This window comes from Corvus moneduloides, chromosome 1 (assembly GCF_009650955.1).
Source record: "Corvus moneduloides isolate bCorMon1 chromosome 1, bCorMon1.pri, whole genome shotgun sequence".
Classification (NCBI taxonomy): domain Eukaryota; kingdom Metazoa; phylum Chordata; class Aves; order Passeriformes; family Corvidae; genus Corvus; species Corvus moneduloides.
In genome coordinates this window covers 64,465,621-64,484,179 of record NC_045476.1, presented here as the reverse complement: position 1 = coordinate 64,484,179, position 18,559 = coordinate 64,465,621, and the positions used below count along the sequence as shown (strand labels likewise).

General features: G+C 37.4%; 1 protein-coding gene across 1 annotated transcript in view; it reads left to right on the top strand.

The window, feature by feature from the left end:
• The window catches only part of ITGA8 (integrin subunit alpha 8), a 120,569-nt gene that overhangs the window by 70,543 nt on the left and 31,467 nt on the right, over window positions 1-18,559 (top strand). The window contains exons 22-25 of the mRNA XM_032113233.1: window positions 2,929-3,008; window positions 5,986-6,066; window positions 11,364-11,469; window positions 13,273-13,431. Coding sequence (XP_031969124.1) covers window positions 2,929-3,008; window positions 5,986-6,066; window positions 11,364-11,469; window positions 13,273-13,431 — 426 coding nt within the window. The remainder of the gene's footprint in view (window positions 1-2,928; window positions 3,009-5,985; window positions 6,067-11,363; window positions 11,470-13,272; window positions 13,432-18,559) is intronic.

Below are 18,559 nucleotides of genomic sequence, written 5' to 3'. Positions count from 1 at the left end.
ATTTTGTAATATAATCCATGGGCTATTACTACAGCAGACTACAGGGTTGTCTGACACTTCACATCTTCAAAATACATTATGGTCATCTACATAGACCTTAAAATTGTTTACTGGCCACAAAAAAATACTTCACCTTTTCAGTAATATCTTTGAAGTTAAAAAGAAAAAAGAGATGAAATTGTAAAAAAGAAGATAAAAAGACGTGGTAAGGAAACCTCAATGCCACACATGGCCCAGAATGCAAACTAAATGTCTGACAGCATCTCACTGGCAGAGATTGCTCAAGGTACTTATTTATGGCACTGAAATCGATCAGAGTGACAAGCTCACTAATGCCTGTTCAGTGGCGTTAGCAAGTGAGATGTAGGTTTTATTAAAAATCCTGGTAGTAAAATTTGGAAGTTCATAGAAATTAATAGAAATAAAGTTAGAAGACTGGAGACTTGGAAGATCTTGCCTATTTCTTGGTATGTGCCAAACTGATTCTTCAAGAGTACCAGGTTTTATCTTTCTTACACACTGTAAGACACTTCAAAAAAAGCTACACCTCTGTCTCCCAGCATACTCCTAAATCCTGTCAAATGTAATAGATTAAAACTTACCAGTAATAGTAGAAATGTCGTGTATTTCAAAGATACATGATGTTCCAAACATGAAAATAATGCAATTTTAATGAAACTAACTTCACTTGGAAAATTTTAAGTAAAATTAAACTATTTTGATAAAATTTATGTCCCACTAAAATAAGGATGTTGAGTGATTGCTAAGTTATAGGTTCAAGCAAGTTAAACTCCTTTGGCCTCAGTGGGTTTTCAGCAAGGGCATGTGAGCATCTTTGCCCCATTATTAGTAGCAATGTCAAGGGTTACTTGACATTAACAAAGTCATATGACTATACAAAGACAACATCTGCAACTTATTAGAGATGTACAGTAGGAGTGTGTTTCACTATTAAATAGGGGATTAAGCCTCAGGGATGTAATAGATCATCAAAACTGCACTTCATGTCTGCTCTGTCTGATGAATATTTTATCTTTGGTTCATCAAATCTTTTTTCTGCTATAAGTGGAAACAAATTTATTTAGGCTGGTTAGTAAAAACAGTAAGAGAAATGGTTAATTGAATATTTGGAAATATTAGTCTAAAAAACTAAAGAAAGTAATTATATTTTTAAAGGTGAATGGAATATCAATACAGTTGCTAATATCATCTCCAAAAAGTGAGCTAAAAATTAAAAAGAGCTTACATCTCTATTCCAAGTCAGCTATTCGACTTCTGAGTAAATTGATAAGCACTTCGATTTGATAATCTTTCATCTGAAAGATTTTGCTTCCAAAAGGAGAGATCAACTGTATCTATGACATTAGGATAATCAGAATTCAAAGATTTGAACTCGCCACTCCATTTATGATGAAAATATTGCTTCAGCATGGGCCAGGTGAAAGTAGTTGAAACATGTTAGGTAAGTCTTGTTCTGGTGATGGATTGTGTTGCACCACTGCAAGTGAAGAAAGGAGGAGAACTGAAGGAAAAAAAAATGATGGGAAAAAGGAATTGTTTAAACATACAAAATTACATCCACAGAGGAAAATTCCTCATCTTCAGAGATGTTGAATGTAAGCCCCAAACATAAAACCCTACATTGTTGTGTCCTGCCCTGTTGTTGACAAGGTTTCCTTAAATATTCTAAGGAAATCATGCCAAGCAGACAACTTCTTTTTTCTGCCCCAACCCCCCCCACTAATCTAGTCAGATATTGGCAGGAATGAGGGGATGATGTCCTCATTTCCTAGTGCCTTTTGATTAATTTCTCAGGAAGATTGTTTCTCCACGTGGAGAATATGTCTATGTGTAACGATCCTCTTTTAAAAAATGAAAGAACAATGTGCATGTTATCCTGCAAAAAATTCTACCATCAGGCCAGATGGAAGGTAGATGGGGAGTGAGAAGTTGCAGGAATTGCAAAATTCACATTTCAAAAATTGCCACATTTAAAATGTGCAGTTGAAACAATTAAAAACAATAATTTAAATATTTCAGTAGAATTTAATTGATTTAACACTGAGGGAAGATGGCATCTCCCATTACTCACCTGCCACTTAGACACTGGGACTGTAAACATGTCCAACAAGAGGCTTACAGAGACCGTACCATATGCTATTGTATATTCTTTCTCTAGTTAGCCCTTCTCTCTTCTGAATTAACTTGATCTGTTTATCCTTGCTCTTCTTGAGAAGCAAATGGAAATTGTCACAGGGAGGAATTATCTGCATAAATGCAAGGGAGCACCAGTGGAAACACCTCCTTCAGTTTTGGGAGCTGTGTGTTTTACTCTCTCCTCTGGTCACTCACTCCAAGTGGTGGCAAACTGAACTTCAAATATAACTTTGAAGCTGTATTCCTCTTAACAGAACTGCAATGGAAAAAAAGAATCAAACTGAAAGTAAATTAAAACTGCTGCTAATTTAGCCTCAGGTGCTCAGTCAGCCCCACAACACCTAAAGCATGCAGTGCAGAGCTCATAGGTGCAGAGACAATGCAGTTACTAGGAAGCCCTGCAGACCTGGACAAAGGTGTGCATGGATGGAGACAGAGATCAGAGCTGCCAGACAGCTGTTACTTTCTTTTGGCTTGGCAAAGCAAAGCAGAGACTGTCTGGATGAAGCAGGGCCCACTGCTGTGTTCTTGGGAGTGTGCTTCTCTATTCCTCTGATCTTTCCTCTGTCCAGCCAAGTTTTCCATCTGGTGACATACACAGGCAGGATGGTATTTTTTCCTGAGAACAACTAGATGATGTTATTTCATACTAACTTTAAAAAGCAACAGTATCTAGTATAAGTCTGTGAAATGCAATGTTGAATGGTACTGCTTTATTGATCTGGAGAGATCAACTGTTTCTAGTAACCTGTTGTTTTGTTTCTTTCTCAGTTCTCCACAGGCATTCGATTTTCTGTTCAGCATTTTGAAAATGCAGATTTCAGCATCAATTTTGAGCTGCAAATAAAAAGGTTAGGTATTTTATCAAGAGCATGGTTGTTTAAATGATGAATTCCTATTGACATATGAAGTTTATTATATAATAAGGTCCCTCTTGAGTGTCAGTAATTATTTCATGGGCTTTCCAATGGTAGCTTACTTCAGGAGGATTTTTGGAGTTGGAGCCTTGTTAGCTTTTAGCAAAATCAGTCTTATTTCTTTAAAATTCAGGTTAACTGATTTTGGTCAATAATCCAAGGATTTTCTACAGATTTGCCAAATTTGATTTGCCGATTTGCCATATTTTCTACTTCAGAATTAATAAACAGTGGTCAATTTGTAACAAAGGTGAATATGCATAAACATATCATTCTCTGAATTAAACCAGACACGCCTCTTCTTCACAAAAATTTAGAAAATGGTTTAAAAAAAAAGCAGTTAAAATCTGCTCAACAGATTTACTGGCATGGAGAGAACTGTTTCAGTTTGTTGCAGGTGAACCTTTGTAATTTTTTCATTAGATTCCTCCCTATTTGTGGGCCTCACATATTAATACTGTAGAATCTTGTGTTTTATGCTGAGCAGTACTTCTTCCACAGGCGCAAAAAAGCACGGAGTAGGCTAGGTTAGGATAACCTCAAAAACAAACCTGAGACTTTTGAGGTAGGTGGCAGGGCTTCTGCTCCATCTGTCCTCATCAAATACACACTGGAGTTCGTATGGGGCCCTCTCTGCCCCACACGCAGAGACTTAATTGCTAATGTCTGGCCTTTAATGAGGGCCTTGATCATGTTGATTATGGTAAATAACTGAGACATTTAAAATGTTTAAGTCATGTCTCCATAATGTAACCCTTGAAGCAAAGGACATGCAGAAACTCAGGAAGGGCACAGCAATGCCACAGAAGTCCATTAGGTGCTTGGTCAGGCCTCAGCCCTCTCCCTGGGATCTGGCTGGGGATCATGCAAATCTGGACATGGGCTCACTCCTCTGGAGAGAGATACAGCATTTAACTTGCAGGTCCCCTGTCCATTCCACTGTTCATTTCTTAATGCAAGCAATCATTTTAAATGGGTATCCAAGGCTCATATCACTACCCTTTTCATGCTGTGAAATTGGGGAGCTCCAGAGCTTTCTGGATAGTTAAATCTTTCTAGGTAATAAGAGTTGAAGGTACGTCGCTGTTTTAAAAAAGCGACACGAATTTACTGAGGAATACGTCTTAACTTCAGAAGACAGTAACATCTCATGCTTCCTCCATGACAGTGACTGACTAAAATGTAAAGGAAGGAAATGTGTTGGGCTACAGACTGGTATGAAAATGCTGAAAAGCACACAGCTATTTAAAAAACAAAAAAAAGGAAGGAGTAAAAGAGTAGAACTTCTTGCATAGGGAATGTACCCGACAGGTAAAACTCACTGCTTTGTACATTCTTTCACAAGCAGCAGGAGAGTTTGTGCATTTCTGTGTCCTCAGTAAAACAATCCTAAAAGAAAAAGGGAACTCCATGAGGCAAAAAGAGGAAATTGCCTAAATGGAAGGAAAGGGAAGAATACATGTGAATTTGAGTCCTACTTTAATTTATTCAAAAGAGAGAGCTTTCATTTACTTGAAAACATCAAGTGGAAAATAATATTTTGGTTTGCAAGACTGAAGTTCGTTACTTGTAGGAAACAAACGAGGCTGAGGAGTGTCTTGAAATCTGATTCCTTTCTGATGTGGATGTTGCTGTGCAGTTATGTACCCCTTTGAGAGAGAAATGTCCTGGCACTTTTATTTAAACTATTTTGTTCTCTAAAAAATGCCATAAAGCACAAACAAGGTTTGAATACCAGATATATATGATCAAAATCTCTATTTTAACTCTATGGGAAGTAGGACGAATATGCAAATTGGAAAGCAGCTTATTCTAACAAAGTAGTGGTATAATAATTTTTATACTTGTACTTTTATTCTCAAAACAATGGTTGTAGAGGATTACATGAAAGTTCAAAAAATGTTTGATGGGAATCTGCATTAGTTTACAAACAAATTAAAGCTGCTCTTAATGTTAGCAATCTGTAACCAGAAAGCCTGGATCAAAGCAGTGTTGCTCTTTACTCCTCAGGAGTCAGTCACTGGGAATGCTGACCTCCTCTGAATGTTTCCATTTGACTGATGCTACCCAGATGTGATAACAGCAAACCATAACAGCAATAGAAACTTAGCGTTCATGAAGCAAGGAAGTCCATGCTTGCTTGAAAAAAACATGCAAATTTACTGTCATTAATCCCATAATTAAATAAATTCTAAGTCTGTAATTACTTCACTATCTTCGTGAATTGGAACCTGCAAATCTTTCTTTGTATGAATGGGCTATAATCATAGGAATGGCCTTTTGAGGCAAGAGAAACTACCTTTATTACTAAGGATTTGCAGTAAGAAAAGACAATAAGATGAGTTAGAGCACTACATTTTAAACATACAGAGATTTGTTTTCACTGCTAAGCGGTTTTAGGAGTGTAAACACTCTGGATACAGGAAAGAAGAAAATAAGAAAATTAAAGGAACAGTTGATTTTGATTCTTCTTCCCCAAAGACTGTCATGCAAAAGTCACAGGCTTGGAGAGTCATAAAAACAAATTTTATTATAACAAAGCCTGTCTTATTCATTGACACTGCCTTCCTCCAATGCATGAAAACAAACTTGTATTCTATTAAGATACTTCTATCTATACAGATAGCTGAGTTGTACAAGGGAATTTACATGGTATTCTGAGCCAAATAAATTTGTATCATCTTATTCATCATCATAAGATTCTTTAAAGGATGCTTGAGTTGATTATATTATTAAGCATGTGATGAGCTCAAATAATATCAAACTTAAATACCAGTGTCCTACAAGACTGAAGAGTGGCAATAGGAGTCCTGTTCTGTCATGTGTCCAAGGGGCCTTTTGTATTGAGTGCTATGATAATCTAGAGTTCTGATAAATAACCTTTTTTAACATTTGTATATATTTTTTCCAGTTCTAACAAGATAAATCCCACCAGCAACTTAGTGAACCTCCATATCAACATCAGTGCTGTGGCTCAAGTACAAATCAGAGGGTAAGTATTCAATTATTTCACCTCACTATGATAACTACTTTTTTGCAGAATCTTTCTGCATATGATAATCCCATGTAGTGAATCTTATGGCATATTATAAACCCAAATGCTTTATCCATCTGGGACACCTGGGTCTTACCCCTGCAAGCCTTGCAGGATGGAGCTACTGCAGACTTACTGAGTGTCTGTGCAGACAGCAACCTGTAGAATCTCACATTGTAGCAACACCAGTCAGAGCCAACATTTTATTTGGGCATTCAGATTGTTCATGGATGTTATTAATATGGAATGTCTGTTCGTATGTGTTCATATGTGTTCATATGTCTTCTTGTGCAACCACCTGGAGACTTAATGCTGAATACCAAACAGGATCTACTGCTTTTATGGCTGGAAGTGTGAAAGGCATTATGTCAAGGCATATACTAATAGAGAGCAGAGTGAGGCCTTTGGAGAAAGGATGAGTAAGAAATAAGTTATGATAAAAAGTCAACCAGCTACTACTGTAAGATTCTTATATTTCTGCCTGAAGCAAGTGCCTGTTCACTGACACAAAGTATACCAAAACTAAAAAAACACAGGATGTGATCAAAGATGATAATTTCTATCTCTGTTTTCACATATAACTTGATTTTGCAAACTATAAAATGCAATTAGGTGATAATTGCCAGCTGAGTATGAGCCAGCACTGTGCCTAGGTGACCAAGAAGGCCAATGGCATCCTGGCTTTGTCAGACATAGTGTGGCTGGCAGGCGTTGATCATCCCTCTGTACTTGGCATTGGTGAGGCTATACCTTGAATACTGGGATCATTTTCGTGCCCCTCACTACAAGAAGGATGTTGATGTGCTTGGGCAAGTCCAGCAAAGGGCAAGGAAGCAAGCTGGTGAAGGGCCTGGAGAAGAAGTCTGAGGAGCAGCTGAGGGAGCTGGGGGTGTTTAGCCTGGAGAAAAGGAGGCTCAGGAAGACCTTATTGCTCTCTACAATTAACTGAAAGGAGGTTGTAGTGTGGTGGGAATCAGTCTCCTCCCCCAGGTAACAAGTGACAGGATGAGATGAAATGGCCTCTAGTGGCACCAGGGGAGGTTCAATTTAGATATTAGGAAAATTTTCTTCACGGAAGAAGTTGTCAAGTATTGGGAGAGGCTCCTTGGGAAAGTGGTAGAATCACTATCCCTGGAGATACTGAAAAGACATGTAGATCTGGCACTGAGGGACATGATTTAATAATGAACTTGACAGTACTAGTTTTATGGTTGGAATCAATAATCTTTAAGGTTTTTTTCCAACCTTAATGATTCTAAGATTTTATAAGAATATCAGACTACCCTGTACAATCTTGGAACTAGACTCCTATCCTGGAGGAAGTCAGGAGGATGTCTTTTTAAAGCAAATAATTGCCCCCAGTGCTTTTTGTCTGGGATATTAGATTTCCTACATCTCCTCTTATGAAACTACAGCTCAAGACTTTAACCATTACCAGCTCTGCAAGGGTTGAACAGGAACTACAAGGCTCAAATTCACTTCCACAGTCAGGCCTTGAGGCTTGGCTGGTGCAAGAGGGGTAGATGTCTCTTAAGTGATGCACCTCAAGGGGCTGCCTTAGATGTAAACCAATAAAAATGCATTTATTTATGGGGTTTTTAATTTATAAAAATGTATTTATTGTTATCACTTCTGAGACAATATGACTACCTAGTGCTAGCAATAAGTCAAATAATTTTGCAGATCACAGAGAACGTTTCCTGCTCTAATATGCAATCTATCTGCTCTAATATTCAGTCTAAATCAGAGAGATTTTTAAAGGATTTTCCATCATATTTCGTAAGTGTATTCCAGGTTAAGAAGACTAACCCTAAAACTAGTCAGGTGGAAAAAAAAGGCTGGCACTCAAAGGCAGTGTGGACATAAGTTAATTATTTTATTTCTGAAAAGGAGCAGTTGAAAGACAACATGTTTAACAAGAACGGACGTGAGAATATTATTTCATTTTCTGTAGCTAGTGGTGATCTAAGGAAATGAGCTGGATAGGAAGAGAGGTGAAAAATACAAAATGTGTAACACAGAAGAAGTAGAGGCTGAGGAAATAAGAATTGAAGGTGTTATTTAATGGGCTACAGATGTGTGAGAAAATGTTGGGAGCCAGCAGCTGCTAGGTATTGCTGTGGGTGAACACCCAGGCTAAGGACTGTCTGGAGTTTCAGACCAGAACATTTATGGTTACATACGCAGCACTTCTCAGAAAGGGTTGCTTCCAGTGCTGTGGATTCTATTATTTTAGTGAAGTTTCTCCTCACATTAATAAAAAAATCTGCCAAACCTCTATTCTTTGCAAACTTCTTGGAAACTTTGCCTCCATCATGTTCTTTCTGTGCCATAGTGTGTTCTTTTTAATGAAAAGTTCTGTAACAGGTAAATAGATAGACCAAAAAATGACCACAGAATCCTCAGTTCTTATGAGCTTGGTGATGAGTGGAAAAAGTTGCTTGAATTGCTGCCTGCAGTGCTAAGAAAAAGGTTATTATATACAGAGGAATTACTTAATTGAATGACTTCCAGTTTCTTTCTTCTTAAGTATTTTAGTTTTCTTATTAGCTATAGCAGTCCCAACTGCTTTGTTGACAGATTTTGCTAATTACTGAGAGATGCTAAAACATCCACTTCCAAGAGAATTGCTCACTATTTCCTAGATAAAAATAAAAGAGAGATTATGTCCACATTTGGACTGGAAAATATATTGTAGTCGTTTCTCTACTTCTCTTCAGAGAGTTGCACAAGGTGGAACTGGATGCATTGTACGTTTTACTGAAGAAAAGTAAGTAGTTATGAAATTGTGCATATATGCATACATGCAGATACCATGCAAATATTTTTTCTGTGAAAAAGGAAGAAATCTTCTTCAATATCCTCTTCAAAGGAAAATTAACATAACTCCTTATATAGTTCAATAAGCAGTTGCTTAGTTGCTGGCTAAGATTTGATTATTCTGCCTACCTTTTTTCTTCTATAAAAATGTAGGAGTTTTAGTATTGTCATTGTTATCTCTCACTGCTGAAAGAGCACTAGGGGAATGAGAGATTCAGGAAGGAAGTAATTTGGATTGAGAGGATTTGCAGCCGGCAGAATTTTTATTGTATGTCCCACATAAGCCTTTTTTGTGGACCATACTTTGTTTATCTTATTTTTCAGTACTCTTGTTTGACTACAATTGTCACCTAAAAGTCTAGGAAAACTCCTTGTCTAATAAATCATTCAAATGTTAAAAATATTCTCAGGTAAATGCAAAATAAAATAGTGAAAAGAGTGGATTTGTTTTTCATTTGACCTAATTTTGCTACTTTCGTGTCAATAGCAGAAGTCCTCAAAATAACTGTAAATTCTGTTAAAATAAATGTTTTTATATGCTTTATAGTAATTTTAATTTAATCTCTAAATTTATACTTTGCATTTTGCAATGCTGTGGATATTTCCCTGGCAGTGCAATAGAAAACACTGAGTTTTGAGTGTTCCTTCTTCTGTTCCTTTGAGTGTTCCAGCTTCTGATTTGCAGGTTTTTGTGGTAGCTTAAGGGTCTATGTGTCTTGGCTTTTGTAACAACATCCTAAAGTTCCTATTCTCCAACAGCAATCAATAATTAAAATTCATATTGAAAAAATGATTTGTGAAACTTAGGCTAAGTACTTAATCAGAAATTACTTTTTAAATGAAAATGTTTAGTTTCTTGATTTTTATTAGGGTGGGCTTGTGAATTTGTCCTCTGGCATACTTTTTAGTACAAACTGCTGGCCTTTTGAAGTCTGAGGAAGTATTAAGAGTTAGCAGGATACTCCAGAATACACCAAATTTCACAAAGAGTTGTACTTCAGCCGGATGGTATTAAGCCGTTCTTCTCTGGGATTTCTTGCTGCTTTGAGAAGCTGTATACTCTAGGAAATTTTCCTTCAGACATTTCATTCACTGTATATGACGTAAGAGCTGTAATCAAGAACTGTTTGTTTCTTCCAGTAGTATTTTTTCAGCATTTGCAACAAAACCATCCAGTTGTTTCTTCAAGGGGCAATCTGTAGCAGGGCTACTGCAAAGTGATTAACATTAGTGCCTAGAAGTCCATCATGTTATTCCAATGTTACATTCTAAAAAAAATTGATTGTTTTTTAACACTTTTCTGTTAGCAAAATTCCAGCTTTGGCAGAACCAACACTGAAATTTTATAGATTTTCTTTCAGCTAAAGACTCTGTAAACCAGCAAAACTGAGTGAGACTTGACTCTGGCAAAGAAAGGGTAATACTATTTTAGCACCAAGAGTTACATGCAGTACTTGTAGATGACAGATGTCTGTGCCAGAATTCACCTACCATGCTAAAAGAAATTCTTGGGATCTGATTTCCCAACTTCTGAGCGCCTGAGTGAGGTTTAGTTTGCATCTGAATGGGACCGGTACAATGAACTTCCAGTTTTTACGGGAAATAAAATGTTCACGATTCAAATAAAAATGTTAACAGAAGACTACTTTCTTAAGGTCAGATAGAGAAGGAAATGAAAAATAAAATAGCAGACAGAAAGAAAGATGTCAAATATTAAGTGACAGTTTTCTTTGTTTATGTTTTATTTATGTGTTGCAAGTTGCAACAGTATTTCAGGGAATGCTATAGATGCCACTTTGCTTGCAAAGCAGTTGGAAAGCCTGGAGCACTCTTTTAGGCTCTAGTCCTGAATTCTGTTTCCCAATACACCAATTTCCATTATGACTTTATGGAAGTCACAATATCCCCGTTGCCCACCTGTAGAATGAGATAGACTATTTTGCAAGGTTTTTTAAAGGAGTAATAACAGAGGTTATAGAAATTTACAGTCAGAACAGTTAAATAAATACCAAAGAATGTATTCTAGGGAAGAAAGATGCATAGCATTAAACACCTACAGGCTTTAAAGGAAATGGGAAAATGCATTTATTTACTCTGCTTTCGTGGATAATGTATTCAGATATCTCATCAGTGAGAATGATAAAAATGACCAGCAGACTGGATTCTGCTCTCCAAATAGAGCTACTTCCTTGTCTGGAAAGGCCAGTCCATCAGGGGAAGTATGAAACTAAATGCACACCCTCAGTCATCTGCAAGGATTGGGTAGTACTTTATGGAAGCATTGTAGCATTCACCTCACCTAATTCCTATTAATATGCCCAAATAACAAGCCTTTGAGGGCTCAGTTTTCTATAATGGTTCTTAATTTTTTTCTAAAACTACTGCAGTCAGTCATTGGTAACAGTTACTGTGTTAACCTGTTTTGTATATTACAGAGTGTCTCACCCCCCAACAATTATTTTGCCACTTCACAACTGGGAACCCAAAGATGAACCTACAAAAGAAGAAGAAGTTGGTCCTTTAGTAGAACACATCTATGAGGTAAAAACTATGTATGTTGCCACAGGACCTCACGCTGCCCCCACTGAATTCCTGATGAATTTGGTTTATTGTCTTTATCTGTAGCTAGATAAAGCCACAAATGTAAATACTCTGACTTTAGCATGTGACCCAAATTTAATCTGGGAATTCACAACCCCGTTATCTGCTCATGCGAGTGGAGGAGATATTAGTTTATGCTAGGAGTCTGTCTTTGATATTTAAGGGATTTATAAACATTTTGGGTGTTTGACAAGAATTAAAAACAGTCCTTAAAATTTCCTTATAATCAATGTCAAATATCTTCTCATCAGAAGCTGTGCACTGGAAAAAATGTTTTCTTTCTAGCTAACTGAAAAAAAAAGTAGACATACGTGTAACTTGTTACCTCAGAAAATGTTCTGTTGAAAATAACTCTTAATGTTTGAAGTACACATATATTTACCTTGTATTTTTGTTGGTTTTTTTCCTCTGGATGATTCATCAATTTAAAGAGAAGAGTTCAGCTTAGAAAAAAGGCATTGAGTGAACTACATGGAATAGAAGCCATCCTTAGAATCTGATGGATGGCCTTTATTCTAGAGGGTAAAACAGAAGGCTTCACATATGGTTATAATTCACAAACTAGCACTTGAGAAAATATAAGCAACTGAGCTTAATCAGCAATGTAAGATTACAATTTTGCATGACATGCTAAAGTGTAGTGAATACAACTGTAAAATACAAGTTATCATTTGTGAATTCCTCATCTTAACACATTTCTCTAAACTGAAAAATGCCTAACAAATCTTCCTGTCTCAAGCATTTGGGTTGTTTGTGAAACTATATATGTGATTTCAAATGTATTAAAATAAATACTGTAATTAGTTACAGTTACTAAGGAAACCACTTACATGGTTTATATCAGCAAAGTATAAAAAAGACTAGACAGTTTCCCAGAAGATGTAAGATTGAAAGGGGTTTTTATTTAGCTCTAACTAAAGGTCATCAGTCACAAAAATTCTGCAAATTTAAAAAAAAAAAGGTTCTCACACCTCTAGAAACTTTGCGTGAAGGTCCATGAGGTTCAGCTTCTTTAGCTCTTCATGCCCAATGACAGCACATCCAGACTTCCTGTTGTCATCAGTTATTTTCAAACTGTAAACTGATACCAGGAAACTATTTTAATAGCCTAGATTTCTAAACTTTTATTATTTCTATCTTTGTTCATTTTCCCTGGAAAAAAGTAATATCCTGGGATGCTAATTTAGGATTTAGGAAAACTAGTTCCTTTACTTCTTTTGAGGAAATTTAGATTGAGAGTTTTGAAAATACAGTTCTTAACTGAAGAAGCTCGTTTAAGTTCTGCTCTACCTTCTATTCCTGTGCCCTGAAATGTGATTCTTTTGCATTCTGAAGTTTTGGCTACTATTTTCAAGTATGAACTGTTAAAGTTCACTGTTCATATTTCTATAGTGTTTCTTTGCTAGTGTTTTGGGTTGAGTTTTTTTTATACTTGTTTAGATAATTTCAACTTTTCGTATGTAGGAAAAAATGGGAAAGGTGATGGATTTCTTGAATACAGACTTGGACAGCAAAGACTGTTCTCCCAGATTTGCCATTGGCTTTGTGACTAATTTGGAGAGGTTCTTCTCTCCTATCTGCCACAGATTCTCCATCAATAACGTGATGTTAATATCTATACATCCTTCCCTAAATACTTCAAGGCAGTGTCCACTTAGAATTTGAAAATATTTAAGCGGTTGTTGCAGTGTTTTTTGTTGTTATTTGTTGCCTTGGAAAGTACTGATCATGTTTCTTTGACAGCTGCACAATATAGGACCAAGTGCCATCAACAATACAGTTCTCCATGTTGGTTGGCCTGTGTCCAGTAGAGAAGAATTTCTTCTTTATATTCTTCACATTCAGACACATGGACCATTGCACTGTCAAACAAGCTCTCCTATTAATACAATGCAAATAAAGGTAAGTATTTTATTTCCATCCCTTCCTGCATTTTGATTGGGTTTTTTTGCCTACACTTCATAATGGGATGGAACTTTTGGGGAACTTTTAACAACCCAAAATCATTTTTCTGAGTAAGAAGCAAGACATAGGTCGTCTATAATGTTTCTAATGTGACTGTTGTGTTGCTCGGTACATATTTGGTTTCTGTACTCATAATATTTTTGAGAAGGGTGCACTCAATCCCACCGTCAATGCTACCAACAGAGATGTTAAAAAGTGCCCTGTCCCAATACCAACCACTGAGGAACACCATGTGTCACTGGTATCCAGTTGGACGTTAAGCCATTGACCACAATTCCTTGAGTGTGATCACAGAGCCCATTCATTATCCCCTGAGTGCTCCATCAGGTCCATGTCTTTCCAGCATAGAGACCAGGATGTCATCTGGGACTGTGACAAATGCTTTCTCTAGGTGCAGGTAGATGATGTCAGTTGTTCTTCCCAACACTGTGACCCCACCATAGAAGGCCACCAAACCTGTCTGGCACAATAAGCCTTTAGTGAAGCCATATTGGTTGTCACCAATCACCTCCTCATTTTCCATGTGCCTTAGCATAGTTTCCAGGAAGATCTGCTCCATCACTGGGCTGGGCACAGAAGTAAGACTGGCTGGCCTGCAGTTCTACAGGTTTTCCTTTTTTCCCCTTTGTAGAAATGGGGGTTATGTTTCCCCTTTTCCAGTCAGTGAGAGCTTCACCAGACTGCCACAAATTCTCAGATATGGATTTTGGCTTAGCCACTTCATCTGCCAGTTCCCTCAGGACCCATGGATGCATCTCATCAACTCTCATGGCCTTGTGCACCTCCAGATCCTTTAGACGTTCTCAAACCTGACTTTCTCTTAGAGTCCTTCATTCTCCTTTGTGTGATTTGGGGAGTGTGCCCAGAGTATTTGCCAGTGAAGACTGAGGCAAAAAGTCATTGAGTATCTCAGCCTTCTAAACATCCTGGGTAACCAGGTCTCCTGTTTCTTTCTGGAAAGGACTTATATTTTCCCTCATCTTCCTTTGAGTATCCATAGAAGCTTTTCATATAGTTTTTGACATCCCTGGCCATATTTAATTCTCTCGGGGCTTTAGCTTTCCTAACCCAATCCCTGGCTGCTTGGACAATTTCCTGTTTTAAGATCTATGTTTGTGATGGCAGATGGCCCCAAAAGAGCTTGGTTTGGCTCAAAGTCAGAAGATTAAGCAAAGCAGCTCTACATATTATACCATCAAAAACAAGGTATCCAGTTTTTTAAGCATAACTGATTCCAGACATTTCTGGAGTAAACAACAACACTTCTCAAGTTTAACCAGTAGCCTGTTAAACGTCTTTCAGGGAGAGTTGCCTTCCAAGTGCTAAAAATGCTCCGCGTCTTTTGTGTACCAGAAGGGGTTTGAGTTCGGTATATTCAGTGAAAGGGGAGACAACTTTCTAGTGACGAAGAGTGCTCACAACCTCAGGAGCTACAAGTCTTTAGCTCAAACAGACAGAACTACAATACATACTTAAAAGAGTAAAGAAAAATTGATGTCTACCAAAAATAGTATGGCTAGATTTTTGTGTTTCACCCAGGAAACCAGAGAGGGATTGGAATTCCATCCTTTTATGTAGTTTCTCTAGAGAAAGAAAAATCAAATGCGTGGTAGGAAACAGAAGATAATAAATGTCTGTCCGTTTTATACCCAAAGCACAGTAAGATTGGAGACGGAATTTTTTCTACATATCTTTTCTACCTAATTTTCACCTCTTTTTCAAAAGTGGTGAGGAGGAAGAAGCTGAGGTGCTGCATTTGTGCTTGTAAGCCAAGCTTCTCAAACTCACTGACCAGATCAGGTTGCAAGTGAAAAGAAGTTCAGCATCCTCCTGCCCTAGCCACTGTGTTCTGTTTAAGTTTGAGTTAAGAAGCTGAGTAGAATACTCCCACAGTTCTTACTGACATTTTCAGGCAATGTATATTTTTTTATTTAATTTTTTTTTTTTTTTAGTTTGCTCTTCCTTCTCCTACTTGGTAATGATTGCCTCTGTTACATAAACAAGGCTTAATTCCTATGAAGCTTGTGAGAAATTTTCCTGTAATAATGGTCCATCTGTTGTGGCAGAATATGGCTTTAGATCCACAATCACTATTGCAAGAATTTAAGTATCCTTCCCTTATTTCAGTTTTTCAAAGCATTGAACAGCATGAATACACAAATCAGGTTTCAAATATGTAATACTTATCTATTGGCTTCAGATGGGAGGAGGACACAGAGACAGGCTCCTTCAAGTTTTGTATAAATAGCAAGATGCTTAGCTCAAATTTCCAAATAAGGCTAAAGGCATTAAATGCCTGACTTCTCTTGGATATACGAATCTAGCCCTCTTAGGGCACTGAGGCATTTCCCCTTTGAAATTACTCAGATTGTTCAGTTTCAATCAAAACAGTGTATTCCTCCCTATTGCTGAATTTCTTGTCTTGTAAAAACTTTTTCTTCGGGCTTTGTTGTCTAGTCCACAAAGATAAATCACACCTATGGGAAGACTTTTGTTTAGGGACTTCTCTGTAGCTTATCTTTCTATGAAGGCCATGAGGGATGTGAAAGGATAATAAAATTATGAATCTTAGAAAAGGTGCAAAATGGAGCAAAAAGGAGCAAAAAGGTGAAAAAGGAGCAAAATTACTTATCAAAGATAAAGAACGGATTCCATTGCAGAAGAACTCAGAACTCAGTACACTAGGATGCTTCAATCTAGAAAAGAGGTGACTATGCACAAATATCAAAATGATCCTCAAAATGAGTAGTGGCAGGAAGAGTGTGGGTGTGGATTGACTGTTCTCTGCCTCTTCCTGAGCAGGAACTGGAGCATCTGATGAAGCCTGGAGAGTCAGATTCAAAACAAGCAAAAGGAAGTGGTGGTCCATGGTGGCAGGTCTCAGGTGTCTGGAACTTGTGGCCAAAGGGAAGTAGTCAGGGTTAAAAGTTTACATGATTTTAGGAGAAGAGTAAATAAATTCCCAAAAGAAGAGTCCAGTGAAGATTAGTAAATGAACAAAAACTTCATACAGATGAGGAAGTCCCTGATCTGAAAACACTTGGGAGCTGAAAGTTATTAGGAGAGTATTGTGTATGCATATCCCATTCTTAATTCCTTCTTACTCTTCCTAAAGGCAGCTGTGATGAGAAGAGGGCTCAGCTAGATGGACTTTTGGCTTGAGACAATATTCCTGATGGCTTGCTTTTTTCTCCCAGACTGATGGCAAAAAGCATTTTTATGAAACCTGTACCTATAAATACCACTGTGGTAGAATATACAGGGTGACACATATGGCACATTCTCAGTAGATGAGCACCGTAGTACCACAAGTGAGGCATCTGTCAGGGAAGCAGTGAAATAACAGCCAAAATTCACCACATGGACAAGGTACATCCACCAACATGAGTGGCAGGAGCTAATCCCTTCCAGAGGCACTGTCTCCTCATGCTGCAAAACTGTTTCTACTATGTTTAGGTCTTGGTCTCAGGAAAAAATAATACCATCCAATGGGTTGCTCTTGAATGGTCACCAACCCATCTTGAATAATACCTTTTACACAAAGCCTTCTTCAGAACATTTCTGATGGAATTGCACATAGTAACAGAGGCTATTGCTTGGCTAGAAAACGAGAAAGGTGAAACAGGGTTTTGAGATGAGAAGTGGAGAAATGGAGAGGTCTGGAAACCTGCTTAAAGTAATAATGCTCAGGAGAATAATGCAGTAGTTTTCCATGGCGGGGAAACTGAGACAGTCCTCTGTAGTTAGAGGGAGGGAATGATCCTCTATCTAAGATGAAGTATAGTGTACTAAATATGTGGCATATAAAATAGCTACAGATTGTACAGGTGTGCAATTCCATGTGACCAGCTCAAGAAGGGTAAAATAATATCTTTAACCTGGACATCTAGGCCACTGGACAAATTCTGCTCTTAAACGGTTGCAGGAGACACATATGTTTTTGCTTAACCACAGGGCTGGTTTTGAACCTTTGCTGTAAAAATTCACTACTAAGATGCTAACACTCTAGAATCTATGAAAAAAGAAAAATGTAAATATGAAAATCCTCTAGTATTCAAATGGATCTACATCTATATCCGTTGTGATCATATATTGAGGTCTTCTTCACAGACATAATATTGTGTTGCGGTTTTTTTTTTCATTTGTCATCAATAAAGTCTATATGCTGGTGAAAGAATTCTAGGAGAGTTTGGACATGTCACCACATTGAGAGGGAGAGATTTACTAGCTACTTAAGTGTTCCCTTATTGCAAATAGACAATGTTTACCTGATTAAGCAACAGAAAACAGGAAAAAAGGGGATTCTTATTTTTTTAATGGACTTTCATCTGTTAATGAATTATAATATATTTCACTTTGTAAGATGCTTTTGACTGAAGATCTCCGACAATGTCAAATGTTTATGTTCTGTTTATAGCATTATAATTTAAATCAGATAAATTGATGCCATGAAGATCTTTTGCCTTTTCTTTTATACCCCTGTTGTACCTTTTTTACAGCTTCTGTATTCTTAGTGCTTTTTGCCTACATTCTTGGACTTGTTTGTCAAGCTAAGAGACTAAACATTTTAGAAGCTTCGTAGCTAGGGATCAGTGTGCCCCAGACCCCAAGGTCCTCTCCAGAACACACTCTGTAAACCAAGATAGAACCATTCAGGGGAAGGTTCCTTGGGGAGGAGGGCTCACTCAAGCCTCTCATTGGGGAATTTTTGATAGATATGCTAATTAGTAAGACCTATAATGATGTGCCAGATCTTTTGGGGGGTGTGCATTGCGGTGGGCATTGGGGTGCATTCGACCCGGATATGTGCACCTAAGGATCCTTAAAATAAATACCAAGGTCAAATCCCTTTTCCCCTTCTAACCATGTTTGACTCTTGATTTTAAGACCAGGCATCAAAAGGCATCAAAATGATACAAATTTTCCAAATCTAGTACTACACAGCATTAGTGTGTGGAAGGTTTTGTGCGTTTATAGCTCTTCTCTTCCATGTAATGCTACAACATTTATTACAATTACAAACATTTTCTTTAGGAATTTGTTTAAGATATTTTGTGTTCAGAAG